The sequence below is a fragment of the Equus quagga genome, chromosome 5 (assembly GCF_021613505.1).
Source record: "Equus quagga isolate Etosha38 chromosome 5, UCLA_HA_Equagga_1.0, whole genome shotgun sequence".
Taxonomy (NCBI): Eukaryota; Metazoa; Chordata; class Mammalia; order Perissodactyla; family Equidae; genus Equus; species Equus quagga.
Genome location: NC_060271.1, coordinates 90903770 through 90928114, shown reverse-complemented (window position 1 = coordinate 90928114; position 24345 = coordinate 90903770). Strand labels below are relative to the sequence as shown.

Sequence of the window (24345 nt, the reverse complement as noted above, 5' to 3'; positions counted from 1 at the left end):
CTAGTCACATTTCAAGGGCTCGGTAGCTCTATGTAGCTAGTGGCTACCATATTGGATGGTACGGATAAAGACCACAAGAATACTTGGATTCCATTGAGTAGAATTCCTATAGAATAAGTGTTGGTTGAGACTGAATTAGTGAATTCTCTTTTATAGCAAAGAGCTTCGATCTCTAGTATACTGTCTTGACTCAAGGTCAGAGATAGAGAGTTGAATAAGTTATATCTGAGCTATAGCCTTGGATCCTACAGCTTATCAGTTATACCCTTAATTTTCTAATGTTTGAATTATTTGAGTAATTTCAAAGAAGTAGAGTAAAGCATTGATTGTAATAATCTTATTCCTTTCTCTTTTTTAAAAATGTAAATATTGTATATGTGTTAATATGTATTTAAATTTAAGTGCATGTTTAAAATTAAATATATGTCTATACACATATACATATATGTACATATATGTATACACTTGTTCACTACTTGTATGGTTCCTGTTGTGAAAAAGGAATTTAGTTGCTGGGGCATGTGATTTATTTGTCCCTATTCAATTATAGAAAAATCTTTGCTTCTTTCAGTCTAAGTATGTGTCACACTTTTTTTTTTTTTTTACATATTTTTGCTCATTACCAAAGTAGCATTTGTGTTATACCAATTTTTAAGGTTCTATGTGTCATGCAGTCCTCTCTAGTATCTGAATTTTAGAACCTGGATCCTGAGAATATTAGCAAGTGAACAGCATTGGGGAAAGACTTTACGGAAGTGTTTAGCTATTTTGAGGAAAAGCTTCCATACTTCAGAATGTATAATATAGCTATGCGTTCCAAATATTGTCATTGTTTGTGAAAAGTGGCATTTATAAATCATAGAATCAGCTCTTTAGTGAGATGCCATCAGCAATAACTTTATTAAACTTAGTTTTTACTGATTAATTTCAAAGCTATCTAAGTAAATTCATATGAAATTATGTCAAGTTTTTGCATTTTACAATGGTTCTTGTCACTTTCTGTGTATAAATGAAGAAGCAGGTAAATTCAAGTTTTCCGTAATACCTTTGTGTCCAGCTACATTCTTTTCAGATATTATTTTTCCAGAAACACTGTTTCAGCAGACACTTCATCAGCATTTGTTGCCTAAGGCTGAGAAGAAACTAGCCGCTCTGTCTAACTCATTGTGCATGTACAACTGTCCTCTAGCTTTGAGATCAATAGCCAAGGCCTTTCAGTAATCAGCACCTTACAGTAGAGGGGAAGGGGCAGAGAAGTTTAGTATTTACTTTTGACTTGGAGAAATAATGTGCCTGTAGCATTCATAGAAGCAGTGATAAGAGGGAAAAGAAAAGTCTGAATATAAGAACAAAGTCAAGGTTCTTTCTTTGTATATGAAAAGGGGGAGAAAACGAAGAAAGGAAACTGGTTTAGGGGATGGGAAAAACTGCTGTCATTTTAGTATCAAATAAGTGAAAAAGTTTCTAAAACTCCAGGGAAGAAGAGAGAACTGAGAGTTTGAATTCCTCTTTAATGCTAGTTATAACGTAGAACCAGCAAACTAAGGGAGAATCGCATAAATAAGAGCTTGAGTTTTGGTGTTAGGCAAATCTGGGTTGAATTCTGACCTGACTAAGCCTCTTACAAACTGAGTGACTTTTACATAGTCACGAGTTTTTGTTTCTATTCTGTATAATGGGGATAATAATAATTGTGAGGATTAAATGAGATAATGTTTTTAACTAATTTGGAACTTGGTAAGCACTTAAATGTAATTTATTCATTTATTTAGAGCTTCCTACCCTCAGTGATAGTTGAACTCTGAGTTCAGTGTCTGGTACCACAGGCGATTAGGATGGTGACAAAGATGTCTGTTGGAGGGATTTTCCATTTATCCTGCCATGGATTGTGATAGATTTAGTTACTCATGTGGTAAAACTAAGAACATAGAGAATGTCATTGGAAGACTATGACATTTTACCTGCTGACCTATATCTATTTTTCCCCCTAAAATTTACAGTAATAGCCATGATGACATAATCAAAAGTTCCAATTTAAGCTGTATCTTATTTGTTTCATACATGAAAGATACTGGGCTTCAGAAATTAGTCAAAATTCAGAAAACCAGAATTATAGGGAATGAACTCCAGCCGAATTCCTTTGAAGTCTTATTATATGAATAAAAATAGAATGATTTATCTGTGGAAATTTTAGTTTTTTGAAGTTGGGCATAGTGATGACCATTTAGCATCTCTGGAATATCAAGCACAGAATAGATGTTCAATAGTTACTAGCCTGAGAGATTGAGACTGAGGTTGGGATACTTAACCCACACAAGCCAGTGTGCTTTGTTCTCATTCATAATTATAGATGTCACCCTTAATTCCAGCCTGTAATCTTACAGGTATACCCTTAGTCACAAGAAAAGCTGAGACAAGTTAACTCTCATGATGTCATCTAAAAGAATCTATGTATGCTTTATTGACAGTAAGTCAATAGCATTATCTTTTATAAAGAATAATACATTATTATAACTCAAATTAACTATGGTGAAGCCTTAAGATAGAATCAGTTATTCATAGATAAATGTTTAGCCTTCATCCAAGTGACTGTCGTGCATTTTTTGAGTTATGCTCTCAGATTAGCTCAATTTTGCTTTTTGGAAACAGAAGAAATCTTTTTGGTAGGGGGAAGAGGGTAGGATGACTAAAACTTTTAGATGTTATCAAAGTTTATCTCACTTTTTTTATTGATGAGGAAGCAGACTTCTATTTATGAAGAAATAGAAAAGATTATTATGCGTGTGTGGTTTTTACTTATTTTATTTTTTGTCAGCTGTAATGGATTGATTTCTACGGTATGCAAAATAATGTTCAGAAGAGCCCAATGATAATGCAGTCAACAAAGTGGAGTTCTTGGAACACATATTGCTTCATCATACGTTGCTGTATTAAATGTTATTTTGCCACTGTTTTATAGTGAAAGCTTTGAGATAAGCAGTCTTATTTGACATGAAGCAACGTTATGGTGCCACCACAATTGTTACTAGGAAATTTTACAAATGATACTATGAGGTGAAAAGAAGAAGGAAATAAATATGAAAATAAGGATAACATACACTAGAAACTATAGTATATATGATAAATTAGTTCCCAGATGAAGGTGTAGGTAGATAATAGGTATTATAAACTCAAAGGAGGAAGGGATCACTAAGGATTTGGGGAATTTAATGCACTTCTCAGACCTATTGGCAAGAGATAAAAGACCCTAGAAGATGTATTTTAATTTAGTATGTGCTGTCCATAGGCTATTCATTTTGAGTTTTTAAGGACAGAGCAGTGTTCATTTACCTATCAGTTAAGAAATATAAGTATTTACAAAAGTTTGTGTAACAAGGGAGAGTTCTGTTAAGGTTTAGCCTTTTCTTGTCTTTTTCATGTTTTTAAATGTTCAGTCTTTTTTTTTTTTGGTGTGGCAGATTGGCCACCAAGCTAACATCTGTTGCCAATCTTCCTCTTTTTGCATGAAGAAGTTTGTACCAGAGCTAACATCTGTGCCAATCTTCCTCCACTATATATGTGGGACGCCACCACAGTGTGTCTTGATGAGCAATATGTAGGTCCACACTTGAGATCCCAACCTGTGACCCCCAGCCTGCTGAAGTGGAACACACAAACTTAACCACTATGTCACTGGGCCAGCCCCTCAATCATCTTTTTAACATATTTTATATTACGGTTCTTTATTTTCAACATTTTTACCATCAGACTCTTTTGCTTTAAGGAAGATTTACAAACTGCTCTGTTTTTCAGCGCGTTTATATATTATGTCTCTTCCGCTGCACCTGTTAGTAACTTGTAACTGTTTACAGTGGTCAAGGTTTTTTGAATTTGAAACCTATTGCTATAGGGAAATTTCTTCTTCATGCAATGAGCTCACCTCTATTGCCACACAATAAAAGGATTCTCAGCTTTTGAGAGCTTCTGACTTCCTTATGAAATATGGATAGACTTTTGCTTCTGAAGTGTTTTAGGTTTTTTTCTTTAGGTAAGGAAGAAGGGGAATAAATAGTAGGAGATATCGTCCTTCTTTTAAGACACAGGAATATCTATGTTTATAAAATAAACGTGAGGAAAATTAAGAAACTTTAAAACTCTAAATGAGGGAATTCACTAAAAATTATCTATTTGGATGATGAAAATTTGTCCACCACCCACATTTAACAATGATGCAGAAGTGTTTATGGATTTTAAACTGCTTAGGTACATGGTTTTGTAATTACTGCTTCTTCAGAATGTTTGTTATAGCTCAGTGTTCTATGTGAAAGAGTATTTTAGGAGAAAAGACAGAAAACTCAGCAATTATTTCAAGACAATTGTTGAAGATTTCCATTGTTTCTTTTTAAAAGGATGGCCTTCAGTTAGTCAGGTAGTCTTGTCTGATCTTTAACATCTCCAATCAAGTAATACTTGAGGAAAAAGATTTTGTAGAAAGGCATCCATGGAAGGCCAGAAACATCTACAGATGCAATGTGATCCCAAGCAATGAAGCATGTGGCCCTTCATTGGCATTATATGATAACAGGAGGATCTTCTGGCAGAAGAGCTGACTTTTGCTGCGTTCTGCATGCTGCCCCTCCAAACCCATCTTTGATTGGCACCTATGCCCTATTGAAACTGGCATCACACCTTCTGAATGGGCACAGTGCCAGGCTAGCAGATGGGTATGGGCAAAAGCATGCCAGAAACCCAGTATGTGCATCAAGTTTAAGTATCAGGGGCCCAAACTCCCATCCAGGGATATAAAAACTGCAGTCTGTTGAGAGCTTTTTGTGCTTAAGGTTAAAGGACATGCCATTTCTACTCCAGCTTAGAGGTTGATTAATTTTGAAAGTCAAACAGGAGCTCCCGTGGCTGTGTCAGGCAAAATTCTATCTTTGGTGAATGAGAATTACTACTTCATGTGGGGAAGAGAAAGTATTGTAATGAAGTTTCCAATGAGAGTTACTCTCCGGCAAGTACCTCCAGCACTTAAGCAGCATGCATTCAGTGGAGATGAATATTTCTATTCTCCAGCAGAGCCAGGTGCAATCAAAGCCAGATCTTCAACCTGCTGCAGTAAAGAACCCTAAATTTAGAAAGGGCAGGCAAAGTTTGGAAGAACTCCTTGGTGGCAGCTCTCACCACGAGCTGATGAGGCTTCACAAAAGTGTATAAAGGAGGTGAAGGAGAAACTCCAAATAAAAAACTTTCAGAATACTTCAGCCTGAAATGGAAAGATCTCTAACAAACCAAAGGAAAAAGTTGAGTCCTTTCTCCTCAATGCAGAAATTCTTCTAAATTTTATATCAATAAAAACTTAGTTTACCAAAATGTTAGAACCAACTTAAGGCATAAGTAACAAAGCTTCCTATTCTAACATTTATTTCATTGCATGTCTGTCATGTATATAAACTTCACTTCTTGAATAATGGATTTTGCATAAAATTGAGTTCTAAATATCATATTCCTTATGATCGTCTCACACCAACTACAGAACTGGGCAAAAAAAAAAAAAAAGAGGGCATCATTCCTTGTGATCACTTTAATTGTATCCCCTAAATGCTCTTAAATTTACAGGAATGCCTATAAGACCAGCTGTGGCCAAGAGAAGCTTTTCCTAATCGCCTTATAGCCATTGCTTTTTCTTTTCCACTGTGTAAACTTTATCTATGGAACAGATTCCATGAGACCGTTGTGAATACTTCAACGTATTCAAAACATATAACTGCCACAAATTAAACTACTAAAACTAAAGCTGGTGCATTGTAACTGCCAAGTAAAACTGGCACGTCCCTCTGTCAGACTGCGGGAGAGTATGCCATACAGTCCTCGGAAAACACAATTCATCCAGAAGCACTCTTGTCACTTGCTCTGATATTAAACCAGAGAAAGTGACATTAATTAAAGAAGTGACATGAGCCAACAAAGGCAATGAAATTCTAAGCTTTGGCTCATGTGCAGACCTTAATCCAACTTGTTCTGCTTAGGTCTTGTGGCCATTTCTGAAGAGTAGTGTGGCTACTTCCCCTGTCCCCCAATCCTCCCATTCTGAAACATCATTTTCAGGCAACAATTTCATATCCAGGATTGGGCTAGCCAATTGGTACACTGGTAGTCATTGCAAGGTTTCCCAAAATAGTAGTGTGATGGCATGTGATGCCTTTACTGCTCTTGGTAACTGCATGAGATGAACAACAACTAGAGGCAGAGGAGAGTTGGTCTAACAAAAAGGCAAGCAACAGCCAAACTGAGCAGAGTACCTAGATTTGGGAGGCTGGGAGCCGGGGGAGTCTGTTGCTAGGATCGGTTATGAAAACAAATGGTGGCTGCTAGGCCTTATGAAAATTCTAACATGCTAAAGAGGCAAGCAGGGGAGTCTCCACAACTTTTCTCTGTCTCCCTTTGTTTCCAGTGTGCTCTCTCACAGTGCTCATCTCGTTACTTCATATGATTACTATTTGTATACTGTCTTATTCACCCCCTCAACACTAGATTATATATAAACTTCTTGCAGGCATTCTCTCAGAGTGCTTAAACAAGGCATCGTATATGGTAGTTTTTCAGAAATGATTGGTTAAATTAACTCTAGAACTAATCTGTTATGGAAAAATAATTTTCCCAACAACTTGGTTATCTGAGATGAAATTTTCTGTTCTGTACACTACAACATGTGGTAGGTGTGTAAGGCATATACTTTTAGATTTAGAGACATTATTTTGGAGAGTGTGGGGGGAGAGAAGTATCTGTTCATTCTTTTTTCAAGTCTATTTTTAAAATACAAGAAGCCATGTACTTAATCCAGAGATTATAGGATTTGTTGGGAAAAGTCTACTTTGCTAATGCATAGTGTAGGGAGAGTTAAAAAATGGACATTGTTTAAGACTAAACAGTTTTGTGTTTAGAATAAAACAATTCTACACAGTAGCAATTAAGTAGACCTAATAGCAAGTATAAACTTTTGTGGAGGAAATGGATGGTGTTTATTGTTAGGTGGATTGACTTATACACATGTAACATACATAAGAAATGTACTTTTCAAAGAATGTAAACATAGCTTTAACAGAAAATAAATTATTGGAATTTTTTAATCCAAGTGAATGAAAGGTTTGATTAAGAGTTTGTACATAGAAGCTTTTGTTATGGTTTCTGGGCATAGGTATGTTGTATTTGAGATGAGGAATTTTCTATCTATGTAATTAGTCAGGATGTTTTATGTACATTTTTCATATCAGGCAGACAATGGCTTCAAAGAGACAGCAGTGCTGCAAAGGAGCAAAAAAAGAAGGCCAAAGTTGACACACACAGAGGCAAAACAGTGTAGGAAAAATCAACACGTTTTGCAAAATCAATCATTGAAAATGTGTCAGTGTTCAGGAGACTGTCTTTAATTTGCAATCCAAGTAAAAAAGAGTATTTAAATATGAGAGGCAGTATTATTGAGGCCAGCATGCCTGCTACCACTTGTTTGACTAGCTCAGAATAGAACACTGAGAGGCAAGGGCTCAAAGTTAAATGCACATTTATACATTTTAAAATCAAATGAAAGATTCAGAGTATATTCATGAATTAATTTTTTTTTCAGAAACCTAAATTTAATCAGCTGGAATTACTTTTAAAGTGTCATTCTATTTAACTTTTGGGAATGATGAATTTGCCTTTTAATAGGCATGCTGTATTTTATCATGAAGATGAAACAAACTGTCTTTTGTTAATTATTCCCCAGAGACACTGGCCATTTTTCTCTCCTACGCTTAGTGTGGAGTAAACGCAGCTTGCTGCAAATTTATTTCAAGCGAGAGCAGTCGGAAGCTACAACATGTGCGAAAGAGCATGGAGAGCATAGCTTCCATTGTAGGCGTTCGGAGTGCCACCTAATGAAATTCTCAGAGGTAACACTACCAGAGCCTCACGGAGGAGGCCGTGAACATGGGACACAGAAAAGTAAAAGAGAATGAAAGAGTGAATCTCCGGGAAAGAGTAGCAGATGAATCATATGTGTCTGCGGCCTCTGATAACTGCTAGAGACGGTTGTCAAAAGTGTTTTCAGGAAATCGTCGTCATCATTAACTGCTACTAAAATCTTTCACTTAGTGTGTGCCACGCTCTGTGTTAAATGCTTTACAGGCGTTGTTGCTTTGAGTCCTTCCAACAACTTCATAAGGAAGATATTGAGGCCCAGGGAGGTGGAGAAATTTGCCACCATGCCACAGTTTTAATAACTGCCTCTGTCTACATTTGAACTCAGGATTCTTTGCTCTACTGATTGATGTCCTTTGTCAAAGAACACTTTGAATTTATTGCTAGCTAGAGAAAAAACAGTGCAAATCACATGCTTCTGACATGCTCATCTCTAAAATAACAGTGAAATATCTAATTGATAGTATTGGCAGCTAATTTAAGAAATCTGTTAGTGCTGATGCTAATAACGGTGTCATTTTCATTCAGATTGTCAACTCGAGGTTTAGAGCATCAGTGATATGTTTTTAATATTATTAAGTTCAAATCTGTGAAAGAACATCTGATATTTATAGTAAATCTAATGTTAAGAACTGGAAAAAAATACATTAAAAATGTTCTATACCTAGATCAAACAATATTTTTATGAGAATAGTCAACCAATAGTGCATGCAGACTGATGAGAAAAATTTGGTGTATTTTCCTGCTTTTTCAAAAATGAATGAGTTTGTCTAGTTTATAGGGATTTTATGCATTTGTTTTGAATCTAATAAGAAACAGGAAGCTCAAAAGAGGCCTCTTTGAATCCCTATGATACAGTTTTAATTAGTCTCATGTAAAAATAGATATTTTTACAAATATTGAATTACTTTCGACATGTCTTTTTCATTGGATAGTAATTTAAAGATATTAGAAAACTAGTCTTTTAAAGAGAAAAACAAAAATACTTGGATAGGTGGAATCTTGATAGAGAATATATTTCCTTATAGAATTTATTCAAACACCAAAATATTTTATTTATAATAGAAGTATAGTTTTTGGAAAATTATTCAGTTCTTTCACGATATTATTATATAATAGTAGTGATTTATTGCATGCCTATAGATGATTTTACGAGAAAAAAGTATAACATTTTATGTAGAGGCAAATCTTTAGGTATTTTTAATGGAGAAGAGATATTTAATAGATGTTGAAATGCTGGTTTTTATGCTAGGATACTGTTTTTCTTTGGACTATATAGATAGCAAGGGGAAAAATGAACAAAATATAATGTTACTTTAGAATACATGTTTTTGAGCACTTATGGTGATATGGGGTTATTAATTTAAATTTCTGGAGAATGTGAAGAAAAGCTACTCATTATACTTGATTTTGTTTCTATTAAAAGATCATGTGTTACAATTCTAATATAGATCTCAGTGTCAAATGTGAGTATTACTATTGAGAGTGGAGTATTAGTTATATAAACCTCTATCTTACAAAGTGTTGGGAGGATGATAGAAGGAAAAGTAGTAAAAGCCACTAAAAAAATCCCTATACAATACACTTCAAGAAAAGTGAGAAGAGAGCAAAACGAAATTGTTTATTTAGTGGGCAAATGTTGCTGTGTGATGAAAAGGGGAAGAAAAAAATCGTGTGGACTTCTGTAATATCAGAGTTTCTACTCCAGCAGAAAGCTTTTGAACGAGTATAAATGTTCCAAAATTAACTAGTTTAATACATTATGGAATCTCTGTAAAAATAAGAGGATTTTATTGGGGAAGGTCTGTTAAAAATCCCTTCTAACCCTGAAAATCTGTGAGATCCTGAAAGGTGGTGAGAGACGCTGAAACATGGATAGAGGCTTTAAGGAAAGAATTGACTCAGTGGAGCAAAGAATTAGCTGTACTGTTAATGGGCAAGCAAGCAAATCTGAGTCACAGAAAAATGGCATAAAGAGATCATCAAGAAGAAAAAATAATGGTTCTATTATCTGTTTATGTGGTAAATCTATAGATAAGACTATCACATAACAAGGTAAAGACCTGCAAAATAGAGACCCTAGTCAAAGCTAATTTCAGCATGAATATTAGAAAGTGTTTCAAAAAGTGAGGGTGGGGCTAACATTCTTACATAGTGGGTTTTTAAACTTAAAATGCAGAATTTACAGTATCATTTCAGGAAGGGAGATCAAGGACTCCTTCAGCCCTTAATTCATAGACTGAAAATAGAAAGACTTCATGATAGCTAAGAGAAATATGGCTGTCATTCCAGTATTCCACCTGGCCAAACTGGATGTCTCTGAAGAGATAGAAGGAAACTTTTGAGGTCTTAGGAAATCTGAAATCATTTCATAACAAAGTAGCACAAAGATGAAGTAGACTTGAAAGTATATAATTGAAAGAGACTTACAAAAGATAAATGAATTAAAATATTAAGAAAAGATTTGATGGTACAAAGTAAAACCAGTTTAGTAAAAATTGGAGTTATGAACATAGAATTTTATAATGCAATTCAAATTTCTAAAGTAGATTAATGAACTGTGGTTAGGACTTATAGGGTTAAAAGTTTAAAAAGTTGTTACATATCAACCTTTCAAGAAGCTCAAAATGTATTTAGTTAATAATAATAATGAAAACATCTGGGTTGGAGGATATCAGTGTTGAGAAATAGGTAAATGGGTTGAAAGATAGCCTATTATAAAATGAAATAAAATATCTAATATGTACCACAACTAGTGAGTAATTGGCGAAGAAGAGCAAAGAAAAATAGCAGCAATATAAATTTACAGAGTATTGGATTATAATACAATTGCCAAACTGCGTTAGATAAAAACAGGCTGAAATCCTCTATTCAAGAATATCATTGCCAAAAATCCCATTATCAGTTGCAAAAAGGGAATACCAATAAAATATAAAGTACAAAAATATCAAGATTTTTCGTGCACATCTAAGAGTCAAATGAGCGGTTTTTGAAATTATTATATTACATTTCATAGTAAAAACCACTGAGAGAGCTGAACAAGGAAGTTATATAATGACAAAAGGTTACTAAACAGCCAGATGAAAATGTAATGAGAGAATTGAATATCACCAGAATGCTACTATGTTTTTTATACTTAAAAAAAGAGAGAAAAGAAAATATAGCAAGCATTCAATAAGAAATTATTACAAATATAACTAGAGGTATTATAAACAAACTCAGAAAATGACAAATCGCTTACCAGTAGGTCTTCACGCTGGTCTCTGTGGAACCCAGGTATACAAGTGAAAGGGGTAGGGGCTCTGGTCCCTTCACCCGTGTTTCAACCTGAGCATTTCTACTTCCATCTGTTCTGTATATGAGGCTTCCAGGAAACATTCCATTTCTAAAAGCTTGAAGATAACTCATTGTACCACAGTAATTAATAAGCTACAAAGTTGAATATGCCGTTAGTAGGAAATAATTTATATTTGTGGGGGATTTAACAGTGTTTGAGAGAATAAGCTTTTTTCCACCTATACAAGAACTCATTTTAAAAACTGTGTGTGGTGATTTAGTAAACATAAAAAACCAGAATTTTTATATGTCATAGTCTTAGACTCCATTGCTGGAAATGCATACCAAGATTATCTTACTTATTCTGTCTTTCTCTTTATCGTCTGCATTCTGTCTCCAGTTTCTATGTATTCAAGTTGTATTTATTTGAAATCCAGCTTCCCCTTGAAACCTGCTGTTTTTCTTTTTACATTTTCTGTCAAAGTTGTATATCGTGTATTTGTTTTCAACAATCTTTTGCCTCTCTTTTGTCACTAAGCATATTCTACTATGTATTATGATTGCATATTTGTTGCATCCTTTTTATTAATATTATTTAAAAATTAATACAGAGAAAAATTGACTTTTTGTGAGTGTACATTTCTATGAATTTTAACACACCACCACCACAATTGGAATACTAAACAGATTCATCACCCCTAAAATCTTCCTCATGCTATCTCTTTGTAGGTACACCCTTTCCTTACCCCTGATCTGTTCTCCATCACTGCAGTTTTGTCTTTTTAAGACTGTACGAACTTCCTATAAATGGAATTGTACAGTATGTAACCTTTTGAGATTGGATTTTTTTCTCTTCGAATAATGCCTTTGAGATTCATCCAAGCTGTTGTGCATATCAGTAGTTCGTTTCTTTTCATTGTCAAGTAGTTTTGTATTGTATGGATGTGCCACAGTTTGTTTATTCTGCCATTGAATGACCTTTGGGTAGCGTGATTTCTCCAACTTTGCTCTTTCTCAAAAGTATCTTATCTCTTCTAGGTCCTGCCTTTCCATATACATTTTATAACCAACTTATCTGTATTTACAAAAAAAAGTCTTAAGGAGATTTTGATTGGTATTGAGTTAAATATATAGATAAATTTGGGGAGAATTGACACTTTTACTTACGTTGAGTCTTCCAGTCCACAAACACTTGCTGTTTTTCAGGTTGGGTAAATTTCCCTTGATCCTACATCAAGTTCAGTGATTCTTTCATGTGTTATCTCCATAATCATATTGAGCCCACTCATGATTTTTTAAAAAAACTTTTTTTGTCATTTTATTTTTCAGTTCCAAAAGTATCATTTGACTTTTCTTTGTGTCTTCTATGTCTTTGCTGCTTTGGTCTGTCTTTCCATTTGTTCCAAAAGTGTTTGCCTTTACTTACTGGACCATTTTTATTAGTTGCTTAAAAGTCTTTATCAAATAGCCCAACATCTGTATAGTTTTGGCATTTTTTTCTTGAATTCATCTACATTTGTTACAATGTATTAACCAATATTGATGCATTATTATTAACGAAAGTCCACAGTTTACATTAGGGTTCACTCGTGTTGTACAGTTTTATGGGTTTTGACAGAATGACATCTGGGCATAATGTCATGTATCCACCATTACAGTATCATACAGAGTAGTTTCATTGCCCTGAATTTCCCCTTTGCTCCATCTATTTATTCCTCTGCCCCTGCCCATAAACCCCTGGCAACCACTGGTCTTCTTACCGTTTCTATGGTTTTACCTTTTCCAGAATGGCATATGGTTGGGATCATACGTTATGTTTCAAACTGGCCTCTTTCACTAAACAATATGCATTTAAGTTTCCTCCATGTCTTTTCATGGCTTAGTAGTGCGTTTCTTTTTATTGCTGAATAATATTCCATCATGTGGATTTACCACATGTTGCTTATCCATTCACCCGTTGAAGGGCATCTAGATTGTTTTCAGTTTTTGGCAATTATGAATAAAGCTGATACAAACATTCATGTGCACATTGTATTGTGGACATAGTTTTCAACTCCTTTGTGTAAACACCTAGGAGTATGATTCCTGGATCATGTAATAAAACTAGGTTTAGCTTTGTAAGAAGCTGCTAAACTGTCTTCCAAAGTGTCTGTACCACTTTTTGCATTCTCCCCAGCAACGGATGAGAATTTCTATTGCTTCCCATCCTTGCCAGCATTAACTATTGTCAGTGTTTTGGATTTTAGCCATTCTAATAAATGTGTAATTGTATCTTACTGTTTTTTTTTAAATTTATAATTCTCATATGATATATGATGTTGAGCATGTTTTCATATGCTTATTTGACATCTGTATATCTTCTTCGTGGAGTTGTCTATTCAGATATTTTGCCTGTTTTTAAGTGGGCTATTGATTTTATTATTGAGTTCTAAGAGTTCTTTGTATATTTAGGATACAAGTTGTATTTGTCAGATAATGTGTTTTGCAAATATTTTCTCCCAGACTGTGAGTGATTTTTTTCATTCTCTTAATTGTGTCCTTTGCAGAGCAGAAAATTTTAATTTTAATGAAGTCTAACTAATCAAATTTTTCTTTCATAGATTATGCTTTGGCGTTGTATTTTAAAACGTCACCCTAGGTCACCTTGATTTTCACCTATGTTATTTGTAAAAGTTTTATAATTTTGTGTTTTAAATTTAGGTTTAAGAACCATTTTGAGTTAACATTTATGTAGAGTCAGTGTCTACATTCATTTTTTTGCATATGGATATCCAGTTCCAATACGATTTGCTGAACAGACTACACTTACTCAATTGATTTGTCTTTGCTACTTTATAAAGATCAGTTGACTATATTTGTGTGAGTCTATTTCTGGGCTCTTTATTATGATCTATTGATTTATTTGTCTGTTCTTTGGAAACTATCACACTGTCTTAATTATTATAGCTTTATAGAAAGCGTTCAAGTTAGGTAGCATCAGTCCTCTGATTTTGTTCTCCTTCTTCAGTATTGTGTTGACTGTTCTGGCTCTTTTGCCTTTCCATGTAAACTTTAGAATCAGTATGTCGATATCCATAAGGTAATTTGTTGGTATTTTGATTAGGGTTGCATTAAATCTATAGAAGTTGGGAATAACCAACATCTTAAGATGGGTCTTCCTATCCATGAACAGGGAATATCTATCCACATATTTAGATCTTTGATTTCTTTCATCAGACTTTTGTAGTTTTCCTCATATAGATATTGTATATATTTTGTTAGATTTATACCCAAGGATTTCTTCTTTTCTACTTTTTTTCAACTTTATTGAGGTACAATTGACAAAGAAATTTAATATATTTAAAGCATACATCATAATAATTTGATATATATGTTGTGAAGGAATTCCCACAATTAACACATCCATCACCTCATATTTATTTATTTATTTATTTATTTTGGTGGGAACACTTAAAGTTCAGCTCTCTTAACAAATTTCATTTAAACAATACAGTATCATCAACTATAGTCTCTATGTTACACATTAGATCCTCAGACCTTATTCATTTCATAACTGAAAGTTTGTATCCTTTTACCAACATCTCCCTATTTCCTCCACCTCCCAGTCCCTGGCAACCACCATTCTACTTCCTGTTTCTATGAGTTTGACTTTTTTTTTTTTTAAGATTTTACATATAAGCGATACCATGCAGTATTTGTCTTGCTCTGTCTGGCTTATTTCACTTAGCATAATGCCCTCCAGGTTTATGCATGTTGTCACAAATGGCAGGATTGCCTTCTTTTGTAAGGCTGAATAATATTCCGTTTTGTGTATATATATATATGTATACATATACACCACATTTTCTTTCTTTCTTTTTTTTGTGAGGAAGATTCACCCTTTCACCCTGAGCTAACATCCATTGCCATTCCTTTTTTTTTTTGTGCTTGAGGAAGATTAGCCCTGAGGTAACATCTGTGCCAGTCTTCCTCAACTTTGTATGTGGGTCGCCACTACAACATTGTTTGACGAGTGGTGCAAGTCCACGCCTAGGATCTGAACCTGTGAACCTGAGCCGCTGAAGTGGAGTGTGCAGGACTTTAACCACTTGGCCATGGGGCTGGCTCCACATTTATGCCTTTGTTGTCAAAATATACATGTTTTTGTCCTGTGTATTCATTAAAAAATTATTATAATTATAGTTTTTTAAAATACTTTTAATTGTTATGCTAGTGTTACAAGTGATTTACCCACTACTATTGCAATTTTAGTGTACTCTGAATTTAACTGGATATTTACCTTTACCAGGATGAAGGTGCATCCTTGGGTGGATGGGAGCTCAGGAGCCTCCTATGTCACCATCTTGGATACTCCTCAGTTTTCTTAAAATAAACTTTTCAATGCTATGAATTTCTTTCTAGGTACCACTTTCATCCATTAAATTATTCATCAAATATGTAATGCCTACCACACTCTATTCTAGGTGCTTGGGACACATCTAAATAAAATGTAACATTTCTGTCTTTGTGAAGCTTATATTCTATCAGAGATAAATACATAATAAATATGCCCTTTAACTGCATTTTAACTAGTTTCAATATGATATTTTCAATATTATTCAGTTCTATGTATTTTCTAATTTCCATTGTGATTTCTTCTTTGGCCTAGGGACCAGGCATTGCAGTCACAGAATATAGCCTTAATAATCTTTATTCTTTGATATTTGATGAAACCTGCTTTCTAGGTAAAAATATGGCAGTTTAAAGAATATTTTATGTTAGTTTGGAAAGAGTGTATATTCCTTAATTGATTTGATACTGTTTTTTATATGGCCTTTAGATAAAAACTGTTAATTGTTTTACACTGGCCCAGTGGTGTAGTGGTTAAGTTTGCCTGCTCTGCTTTGGCAGCCTGGGGTTTGCAGATTCAGATCCTGGGCGTGGACCTAGCACCACTCATCAAGCCATGCTGTGGTGGCATCCCACATAAAATAGAAGATTGGTACAGATGTTAGCTCAGCAGGAATCTTCCTCAAGCAAAAAGAGGAAGATTGGCAGTAGATGTTAGCTCAGGGCCAATCTTCCTCATAAAACAAACAAACAAAAAAACCTGTTAATTGTATTGTTTTAATTTATTTTTGTCTGCTTGCCTATACTTATGGAATTATATTAAAATCTTCAACGATTTTTGTCACTCTGTCAATTTTTTTCTTGTAATTCCACTGGTTTTTGATTTATATATTGTGAAGGTACATTATCAAAGGCTATCAAGTTCATAATTTTAGTCTTTCCTTTGAATCATTACTTTTATGATTAGGTTAGACTAACTTTATATCTAATAATTCTTCTTCCCTGAGATTTATTTAATTTTCAAAATATATATTCCAGCCTTCTTTGAGCTAGTTTTGGCTAATTGGTTTATTTTCTGTCTTTTTGTTTCTCTGCACCACTAGGTTTTAGTTGTGTCTTATAAATAGTATACATTTATTATTTTAACAGTCTTACAGTTTCTTTCCTTAGCTGGTGAACTTAGTCTACTCAAGTTTTTTATGATTATTGGCATATTTTTTAAAATCTAAGGTGTCAGTGATTATAAGATACATCATTATTTTACATACATATATTGAGTCACCACTAGATGCTTAAAAATTCATAATTGTCTTCCTCTTTGATGGTTCCTTTTGTGTTTAAGACCTGTTTTATATCTAATACATAAAACTTCTTGTTAAACTATGACACAACACCTTAAAAATAGTCTTACATATGGAACTCATAAAACACTCAGTTGTTGCAGTCATATCTTAATGAATATTTTTTTCACTAATATCAAATTTATGCCCTACTCCTCTGTTTTGGGCTATTTAATTAATTAATTATTCTACATACACAAATCATTGTAAGTGACAGTTAAACCTAACGTGTAGGGGCTGGCCCCATGGCTGAGTGGTTAAGTTCGTGCGCTCTGCTGCAGGCGGCCCAGTGTTTCGTTGGTTCGAATCCTGGGCGTGGACGTGGCACTGCTCATCAAACCACGCTGAGGCAGCGTCCCACATGCCACAACTAGGAGGACCCACAACGAAGAATATACAGCTATGTACCGCGGGGCTTTGGGGAGAAAAAAAAAAAACATAAAAAAACCCCCAAAAAACTTAACATGTAATACTCCTAGCAATGTACATGACTCGGTTAAAGTGAAGACAGATAGACATCTGGGACTGAGCTTGTATCTGCACGGGCAGTGACAACTGTCATAGCTGCTGTGTGGTTGACAGCAACTGTATGATATCTGCAGTTATAACTTGCATTCAAATTTCAAAGATAGTAAAATATGAAAAAAATGTATGGCTAAAAATTGATATACTCAGGTATTTTAATTTATTTCTATTATCATGTTTCTATTTACCCTGCCTTTTCTGTCTTTTTTTGAATCATTCTTTTCCTGTCTTCTATTTGATTGCTTAGGTTTTCCTGGCATTTTTTTCTCTACTGATTTTGAAGTTAGGAATTTTATTTCTATTATTTTAGTGATTACCTGTAAACTTTAACATACTCTCTTAATTTAAGAAACTGCAAAGCTAATCAGTGTCTACGTTTCTCCTTGATAAATACATGGCCATTACAACGCTTTAACTCTAGTCACCATATTCCTGTCTTGTACGTTATTTTTGTCAGTGTTTTCATTGCAACTTATTCTAGATTTATAATGATTTTCTCTCAGCATATGAAGATGATATTATTCAATTGTTTTCTTATTCCTTTGTTGATATTGAGAAGTCTGTTGTTTCATCTATTTTTGTATGTAATCTAATCTTTTCTCTCGAGTTGCTTGTCTTTGATGTTGTGCAGTTTGACTATGGTGGGCCGAAGTACAGATTTATTATTTATCTTCCTGGGGACTTGTGATTCTTAAATCTGAGGATTCATGACTTTTATCAATTTTAGAAAGTTGTCATATATTATTTATTGAAAAGTGCCTGTCTTCCATTCTCTCTACTCTCTAGTTCTGGAACTTACTTAGAAAATTGTTTTTCTGTTATATATTCCCTTGGTGTTTCCTAATCTCTTCTTCATATTTTATGTCTCTTTATCTCTGTTTGCTGAACTCTGGATTATTTCCTCAAATCTAATTTGGTTTCCTAATTCTCTTTCTAGCTCTATCTAATCTACCATTTTGTCTTTTCATTAGATTTTAAATATTAATGGTTATATGTATATTATATATATTCATATATATAATAGCTCATACAACATAAACATACAATTTATCAAAAAGTATAACTCATAACAAAACACTCACTATCCCCATCCAGGTCAAGCATATAATATATCAAAACATAACCAGCACTCCAGAAGCTCCAGCACCTCCTCCCTCCCTTGTAGTAGTAACAACACTGTCTACCCTATTTACGGTTTTTATTTTACCATTTTTTATTATAGGTATAGTATGTATGTGTACATCCCTAAACAAATAGAAGTTTGTGGGTTTTAAAATTTATATAAATAGGAATCATAAGTATGCATTCTGTTTTATGTGGTTTCTTTCACTCAACATTATGACTACCTGTATTTCATTCATTTTCTTTACTACAATGTATTCTGTGCTGTGACTATAATACAATTGATTAAATGTTCTACCAAGTATAGATATTTGGGTAGAGTATTTGTCTATTCCAAATTTAAACTTACTCCCAGATGTCCTCTTGGGGTTCTAATGTATTCCCTGTTCTTGGTCACTTTTATATTGCTGATGTTTTTTGAATTACAACCAATTTGTTCAGCTGTTTTCACAGAGCATTTCACATTATTTCTTATGTTATTGATGCCTTTGTTTGTGTCTGCTGTCACTTTGGACAGATACTCGATCTATATGGGAGGTCTATGTTTCTTGGGGTTTCTGCCTTTTGTTTTCTCTCTTGTTTTGTAATTTTGGATCATTAGCTCATCTTTAACCATGCTTTATCTCTGGTAATCCTGTGGGTCCTGTATCCCTTGAAGGAAATTTGTTTTTGCTTCTGCCAGGTGCTGTGGGTTATCGTTGGCTTGAGTTCCTGTACCATACTGTAGTGTAAATTTGAACCTCAAATTCCTGAAGGTAGCTTTGGGATAATTAATTATCAAGAGAGACTCTATTTTTCCTCACACTCAAGGTCTAGGCCAAGTCATGGTGGGTTTTTTTGTTTTTGTTTTTAACTTCTTTCTGTGTTTGGTAGTGATGGATTCTCTCTCTGTTTCTTTTGTTCTTTCTGTCTGTCTCCTTCCTTTCTCTCTTTCCCTCCCTCCCTATCTCCCTCTCTGCCCCCTATTGCCTCTCTCCCATATCCCTATTTCTTTCTCTCTGTTTAGTGTTTCTCACTACTGAGAATGTAGCACTTTGAAATTTCTGACTTTATGTGGCCACCTTAACTTCAAATTTCTGCCTCTTGCAGGCCCAAGGACTAGTCCTTTTTCTAAGAGGGCTTTAAAACTCATATCCTTGGTGACCCAGACTGGGCAGCCTGCTGAGAACACCTGCAGCGTTGCCTGGAACATCAATGCTCGTGTACATTTCCCTCTGGTTTTTACATTTCTCTTTGTCTCTGGCTTCCTTACTTTTTTTTTTTTTCTAAATCAACTCTAGATTTATCAGGAAGTTTGATTTATTTTGTTCAGCATCTTGTTTATTTTATAGAGGAAGGTTTTTGGTTTATCTAGTCTGCTAGTCTGTTGACATTCTTAACGAGACTTCGTCATATTTTAGTTTTTCAAGTTGCCTTCTGCATAAGTCTTTGGTTGCTGGAGTCAGAAACTCAAGTGATTTTAAGCAAAAGGGAGATTTATTAACTCTCGTGACTGAGAAGTACAGGGCTCTTTTGGCTTCAGGTATGGATAGATCTAGGGCTTAAGCCATGTCACTAAGGCTCGCTCTTTCTCTCAGCCTTAACTCTACTTTCCTCAGTGTTGGATTTGATTTTGAGACTTTATTTTCCATTAGCTGAGGCAAGTGATCACTATTATTTCTAGGGTTTTGATATCCTTACAGCATATAGTCTGTCTTGTGTTACTTAGCATTTTAACCTCAAATCCTGAGGAAGACTTTTTTACCTAGTTGGGGCATTTTGTCCTTTCTGAACTGGTTGCTGTGGCCAGTGGCCTTATATATTCCAGTTAGCCAGGCCTGGTCATATGCCCAACTCTGGGATGTACGGGAGGATACACTGTGATAGGCAGCCCTACCAGATCCACATGGATAGTGGGAGGTTTGATTCTTCAGACGAAAACCAGATAAGGTTCCCAATGAATAGGAAAGAAATGCTAGGAAGGCAAATATCATACATGTGCATAATACATTCTTTACCACGTCATCGGACCTCTTGTCAGGAATTTAAATGAAGATATGAGACTACTGTACTTTCAATACTATCACGGCCTATGACTGATCATTTTTTCAACCCCCAATAGATCAGTCAGTTGCCATCCTAGATCCCCTTCCCTCCATCATCAAGTCCTATCAGTTTCACTTTCTGGAATCTCTAGAATCTGCTCATTTGTCTTCATCTACCCTTGATACTCCAGTCTGAGATATGGTCTTCTCTTCTCTGATCTATCGAAATTCAATCCTTACTGATCCGTCAGTGTCTACTCTGAATCCTCCTCAGTCTGTTCTCCACATACATGTAGTGATCTGTTCAGAATGGAAATCTAATTAAGTGTTTCCTGGCCTCCAACTATACCTCAAGCTTTTAAAACCTTTCACTAGACAGAAATTATTAACTAGATTTGCAACTGGCCCTTCACCAACTCTCCAACTATTCTTGTCAAGCATTCCCTTTTATATAGATTAAATTATACATTCTCATAGTACCATCTACCTTTCCATTTAAAATTTATTATAATTACAGTTTTACACTTCTGTATGAGTATTTGATGAATGTCTTATTTCTCTACTAGACTGTAAAAGCAGATACCATGTTTGTTTTCCATCATTTAATTTCACTAGCTAGAATGTGGCTTGGCTTACAGTAGAAAATAAATATTTGTTTCATTAATTAACTGATTGATTACTGTAAAGAGACCTCCATGGTAACTAGGACAATTTTATTTGTTGACATCCATCTCCAAGAGCTTTCTAGTCAATTGATTTTTGGATTTAGGCCCTCCAATATAATTTGACTTGGAAATTTATAGAGAATATTGTGTGGCTATCAAATGACACGTGTAGGGATGTTTCAAGTGTGTGTCAACACGTGATTATGTTGGTGTGAAATAAGATGAAAGGAAGATTCAGATTATGAAGTGGTGGGGATATACTGATTGAAATCAGCAAAAAGTAGGACATTGGATTGGTTGGATATGTTTTTTCTGAATGACAACATGGTAAATTGTTTGTCTAGGTGAAATTCCCATTTTCCTTTTTTGCTTTTTACATTCTGTTGGCCTTAAAGATTTATTTGCTCTGAGACCACTTGCTTTTAGACAAGAAGCAGGAAGTTTCTACTGACGTCAACATCAGGAAGTGAAGACTGTTACCTACAGTCTATGCTGTACTAAGTAGACCAGGGTTTGGGCAGGGCTGTTTCTTCCCAGCCTTTGGCACCCTGCAAATAAAACTGGTTTGCCATGCGGTGGGAAGAAAGGCTGTTCTTACCCCTTCTTCTATCCCAAGACCGGACTCCTCCTTCAGTATATACTCTCTTGAGTCTTTTCCTTCCTTAGATGTGGATAAGCCACTCGTGCAGTTCCCTTGGGACTACTGTATAGGTGAAAATGAAATGACTTTACATGAATAAAGATGAAGAGAGAATTTTAATTTATGTGAATAAGTTTAGTTTCTTTGTTACTGTAAAAAGGTCTGGGATCACAATTTATATCTAATATCAACTAAAATTGAAGTAATAATTTCTTCAACTGGCTAATTAGCATTGCTGACATCACAAATTTTGGAGAATAGTTAAGAAAATTGTGCATGAGTTTGCTCAACTGTAAGGTAGAATTTATGTACTTTAGTGAATTTTTGCTATATTTTTTACACCTATCATGTGAATTAATAGAGGAAAGAAAAAGTTGATAGAGTTAGGAGAAAGAAAAGGAAAAATGTTAGTAGTGATAAGAAGACACAGAGGTTTCTTTTTTTTTAGAGACTTAAAATTTTTCCAGTATTTATTTATTTACTTTTTATTGAGATTATGATAGTTTAAAACCTTGTGAAATTTCAGTTGTACATTATTATTTGTCAGTCATATTGTAGGTGCACCACTTCACCCTTTGTGCTCACCCCCCAAACCCCCTTTCCCCTGGTAACCACTAATCTTTTCTCTTTGTCCATGTGTTTAACTTCCACATATGAGTGGAGTCGTACAGAGATTGTGGTTTTCTATCTGGCTTATTTCACTTAGCATAATACCCTCAAGGAAGAAGACACAGAGTTTTGATAAATATACTGAAAATATATCTGAAGAATTTGATCTGTATTCTTGGTCTAAGTGCCAATTTTCAATCATATTCAATACTAGTTCCATCTTTTTCCTTTCACTTGCCTTTAAATATTCTAACTAAGCCTTAACACAGTGCCTTGCATATTCTTGCCTCTTGATAAATAAATATTGGTTAGCTGAATGAATGAAGGAATAAATGGAGGAAGAGTAAATAGATGAATGACAAAATTCTAGGCTTTCACAATACAGATAAATATACATGTCAACTTCTTTTACCAAGATTTGAAAACAGTAATCTTTTAACAGTTTAGGTAATATAGAGGAAGGGACTGACTTGATCTAAAAATTTGAACAGTGGAGTTTTCAGAAGTTGGATTACTATATCTAAAATGTAAATGGTAAATAATAAAGTGAAGTAAGAACATGAAATTGAAATGAGCTTGTATTTTAAGTATTATTTAATGTAGAAATAACTGATTGCTATGCTCAGAAGATGATTTTTAAAAGACTTTATTCTCATTCTAACTTGATTTATTTCAGAATTTTGCCAAGTAGAAATTGTTTTGAACTTTTTACTTAAAATGAATCAACTTTTATTTCTGAATTATCATAGATTTTAATTTAGTAAAATTGAATAAATGGATTTTACTATATGTCATATCTTGGCTTTAATGCTATATATCTAGGAAATTTTTTCCCCCAAATCTGGATCTATGTGATTAATATCATCTGTTGATTTCTGTGTTTGAATATTTGAATATGGTTTATGGTAAAGAGTATGGGCTGTGATGCTAGACAGATTTGAGTTTCAATCCCCAATCTGCTCTTCTTAGTGAACCAGTTATTCAACTTATCAAACCTTAGTAGGATCTTGTGTAAAATGGAGATAATACCTACCATAAGAGGTTCTTGGGAGGATATGATAATATAATTTGATACATGTGAAGTGCTTAGCACAGTGTCTGGGATATAGTAGGCATTCAGTAATTGTAAACAACTATTTTTTCCCCTGCTGTGTTTTGTTTTGCAGCTTTCCCCAAAAACAAACCAGATAAAGATGCAAGACATGTAATAAAAGTAGTAAGTTTTGCTCTTAAATTTGTATTTCACATATATTTGACTTTTTTATTTTCTGCTTTGTTCATTTTATTTTTGTAAAAATGTTTCTCACCTTAGTTTTCATAATTTTACTTATCAATAAACCTAATGTTATGATGTATTTTCACATTATTAAAATGTAAAGACTGGAGAACTTTATTCTTCTGTATTGATGTTTATCATCCTTGGATCTTATCGAGCTATCTGTCCTCTCCTTCTCTCCCACCCTCCCTTCCTCTCTACTCTAGATGGTAAGGAGCTTAAAGGCAAGTGTGAGGTTTTATTTTTGTTTGCATCCTCTGTGCTTACTTCATTCAATGAATAAAATATAGTAGATACTCAATAAAGGTGTCATGTATGAATGAACCCCCAGGGTAGTTTGCAGTGTATTCACCTGATGGACATGTTGAATGTCTGTGTATGTGTGTGTATTCAATTCTCAGTGCTTCTAGTAAGTTCTTCCATACGGAGACTATTTTCATGTGTAAGAGTGTTTAGGGTAGCATTATTACACGTTAAATTTAAAAATGAGATTCTTCAAGTTTGTTTAGTGCTTTTCTGAGATTTTTAGTGGAAACCTGGTGCCTGGGTTTTATAATAAATGATTCAAGTATTATTACATATTACATATGTATACTTATAT

The 24345-nt window shown here is 34.3% G+C and overlaps 1 protein-coding gene across 3 annotated transcripts in view; it reads left to right on the top strand.

Moving 5' to 3' along the window:
- VRK2 (VRK serine/threonine kinase 2) overlaps window positions 1-24345 on the top strand; it is a 95146-nt gene that overhangs the window by 4085 nt on the left and 66716 nt on the right. For 2 of the 3 annotated variants that reach the window (XM_046661229.1, XM_046661230.1), the window contains exon 3: window positions 23635-23684. The exons of the other annotated variant lie outside the window; for it this stretch is intronic. In XM_046661229.1, coding sequence (XP_046517185.1) covers window positions 23635-23684 — 50 coding nt within the window. The remainder of the gene's footprint in view (window positions 1-23634; window positions 23685-24345) is intronic. 3 annotated transcript variants of the gene reach the window in all.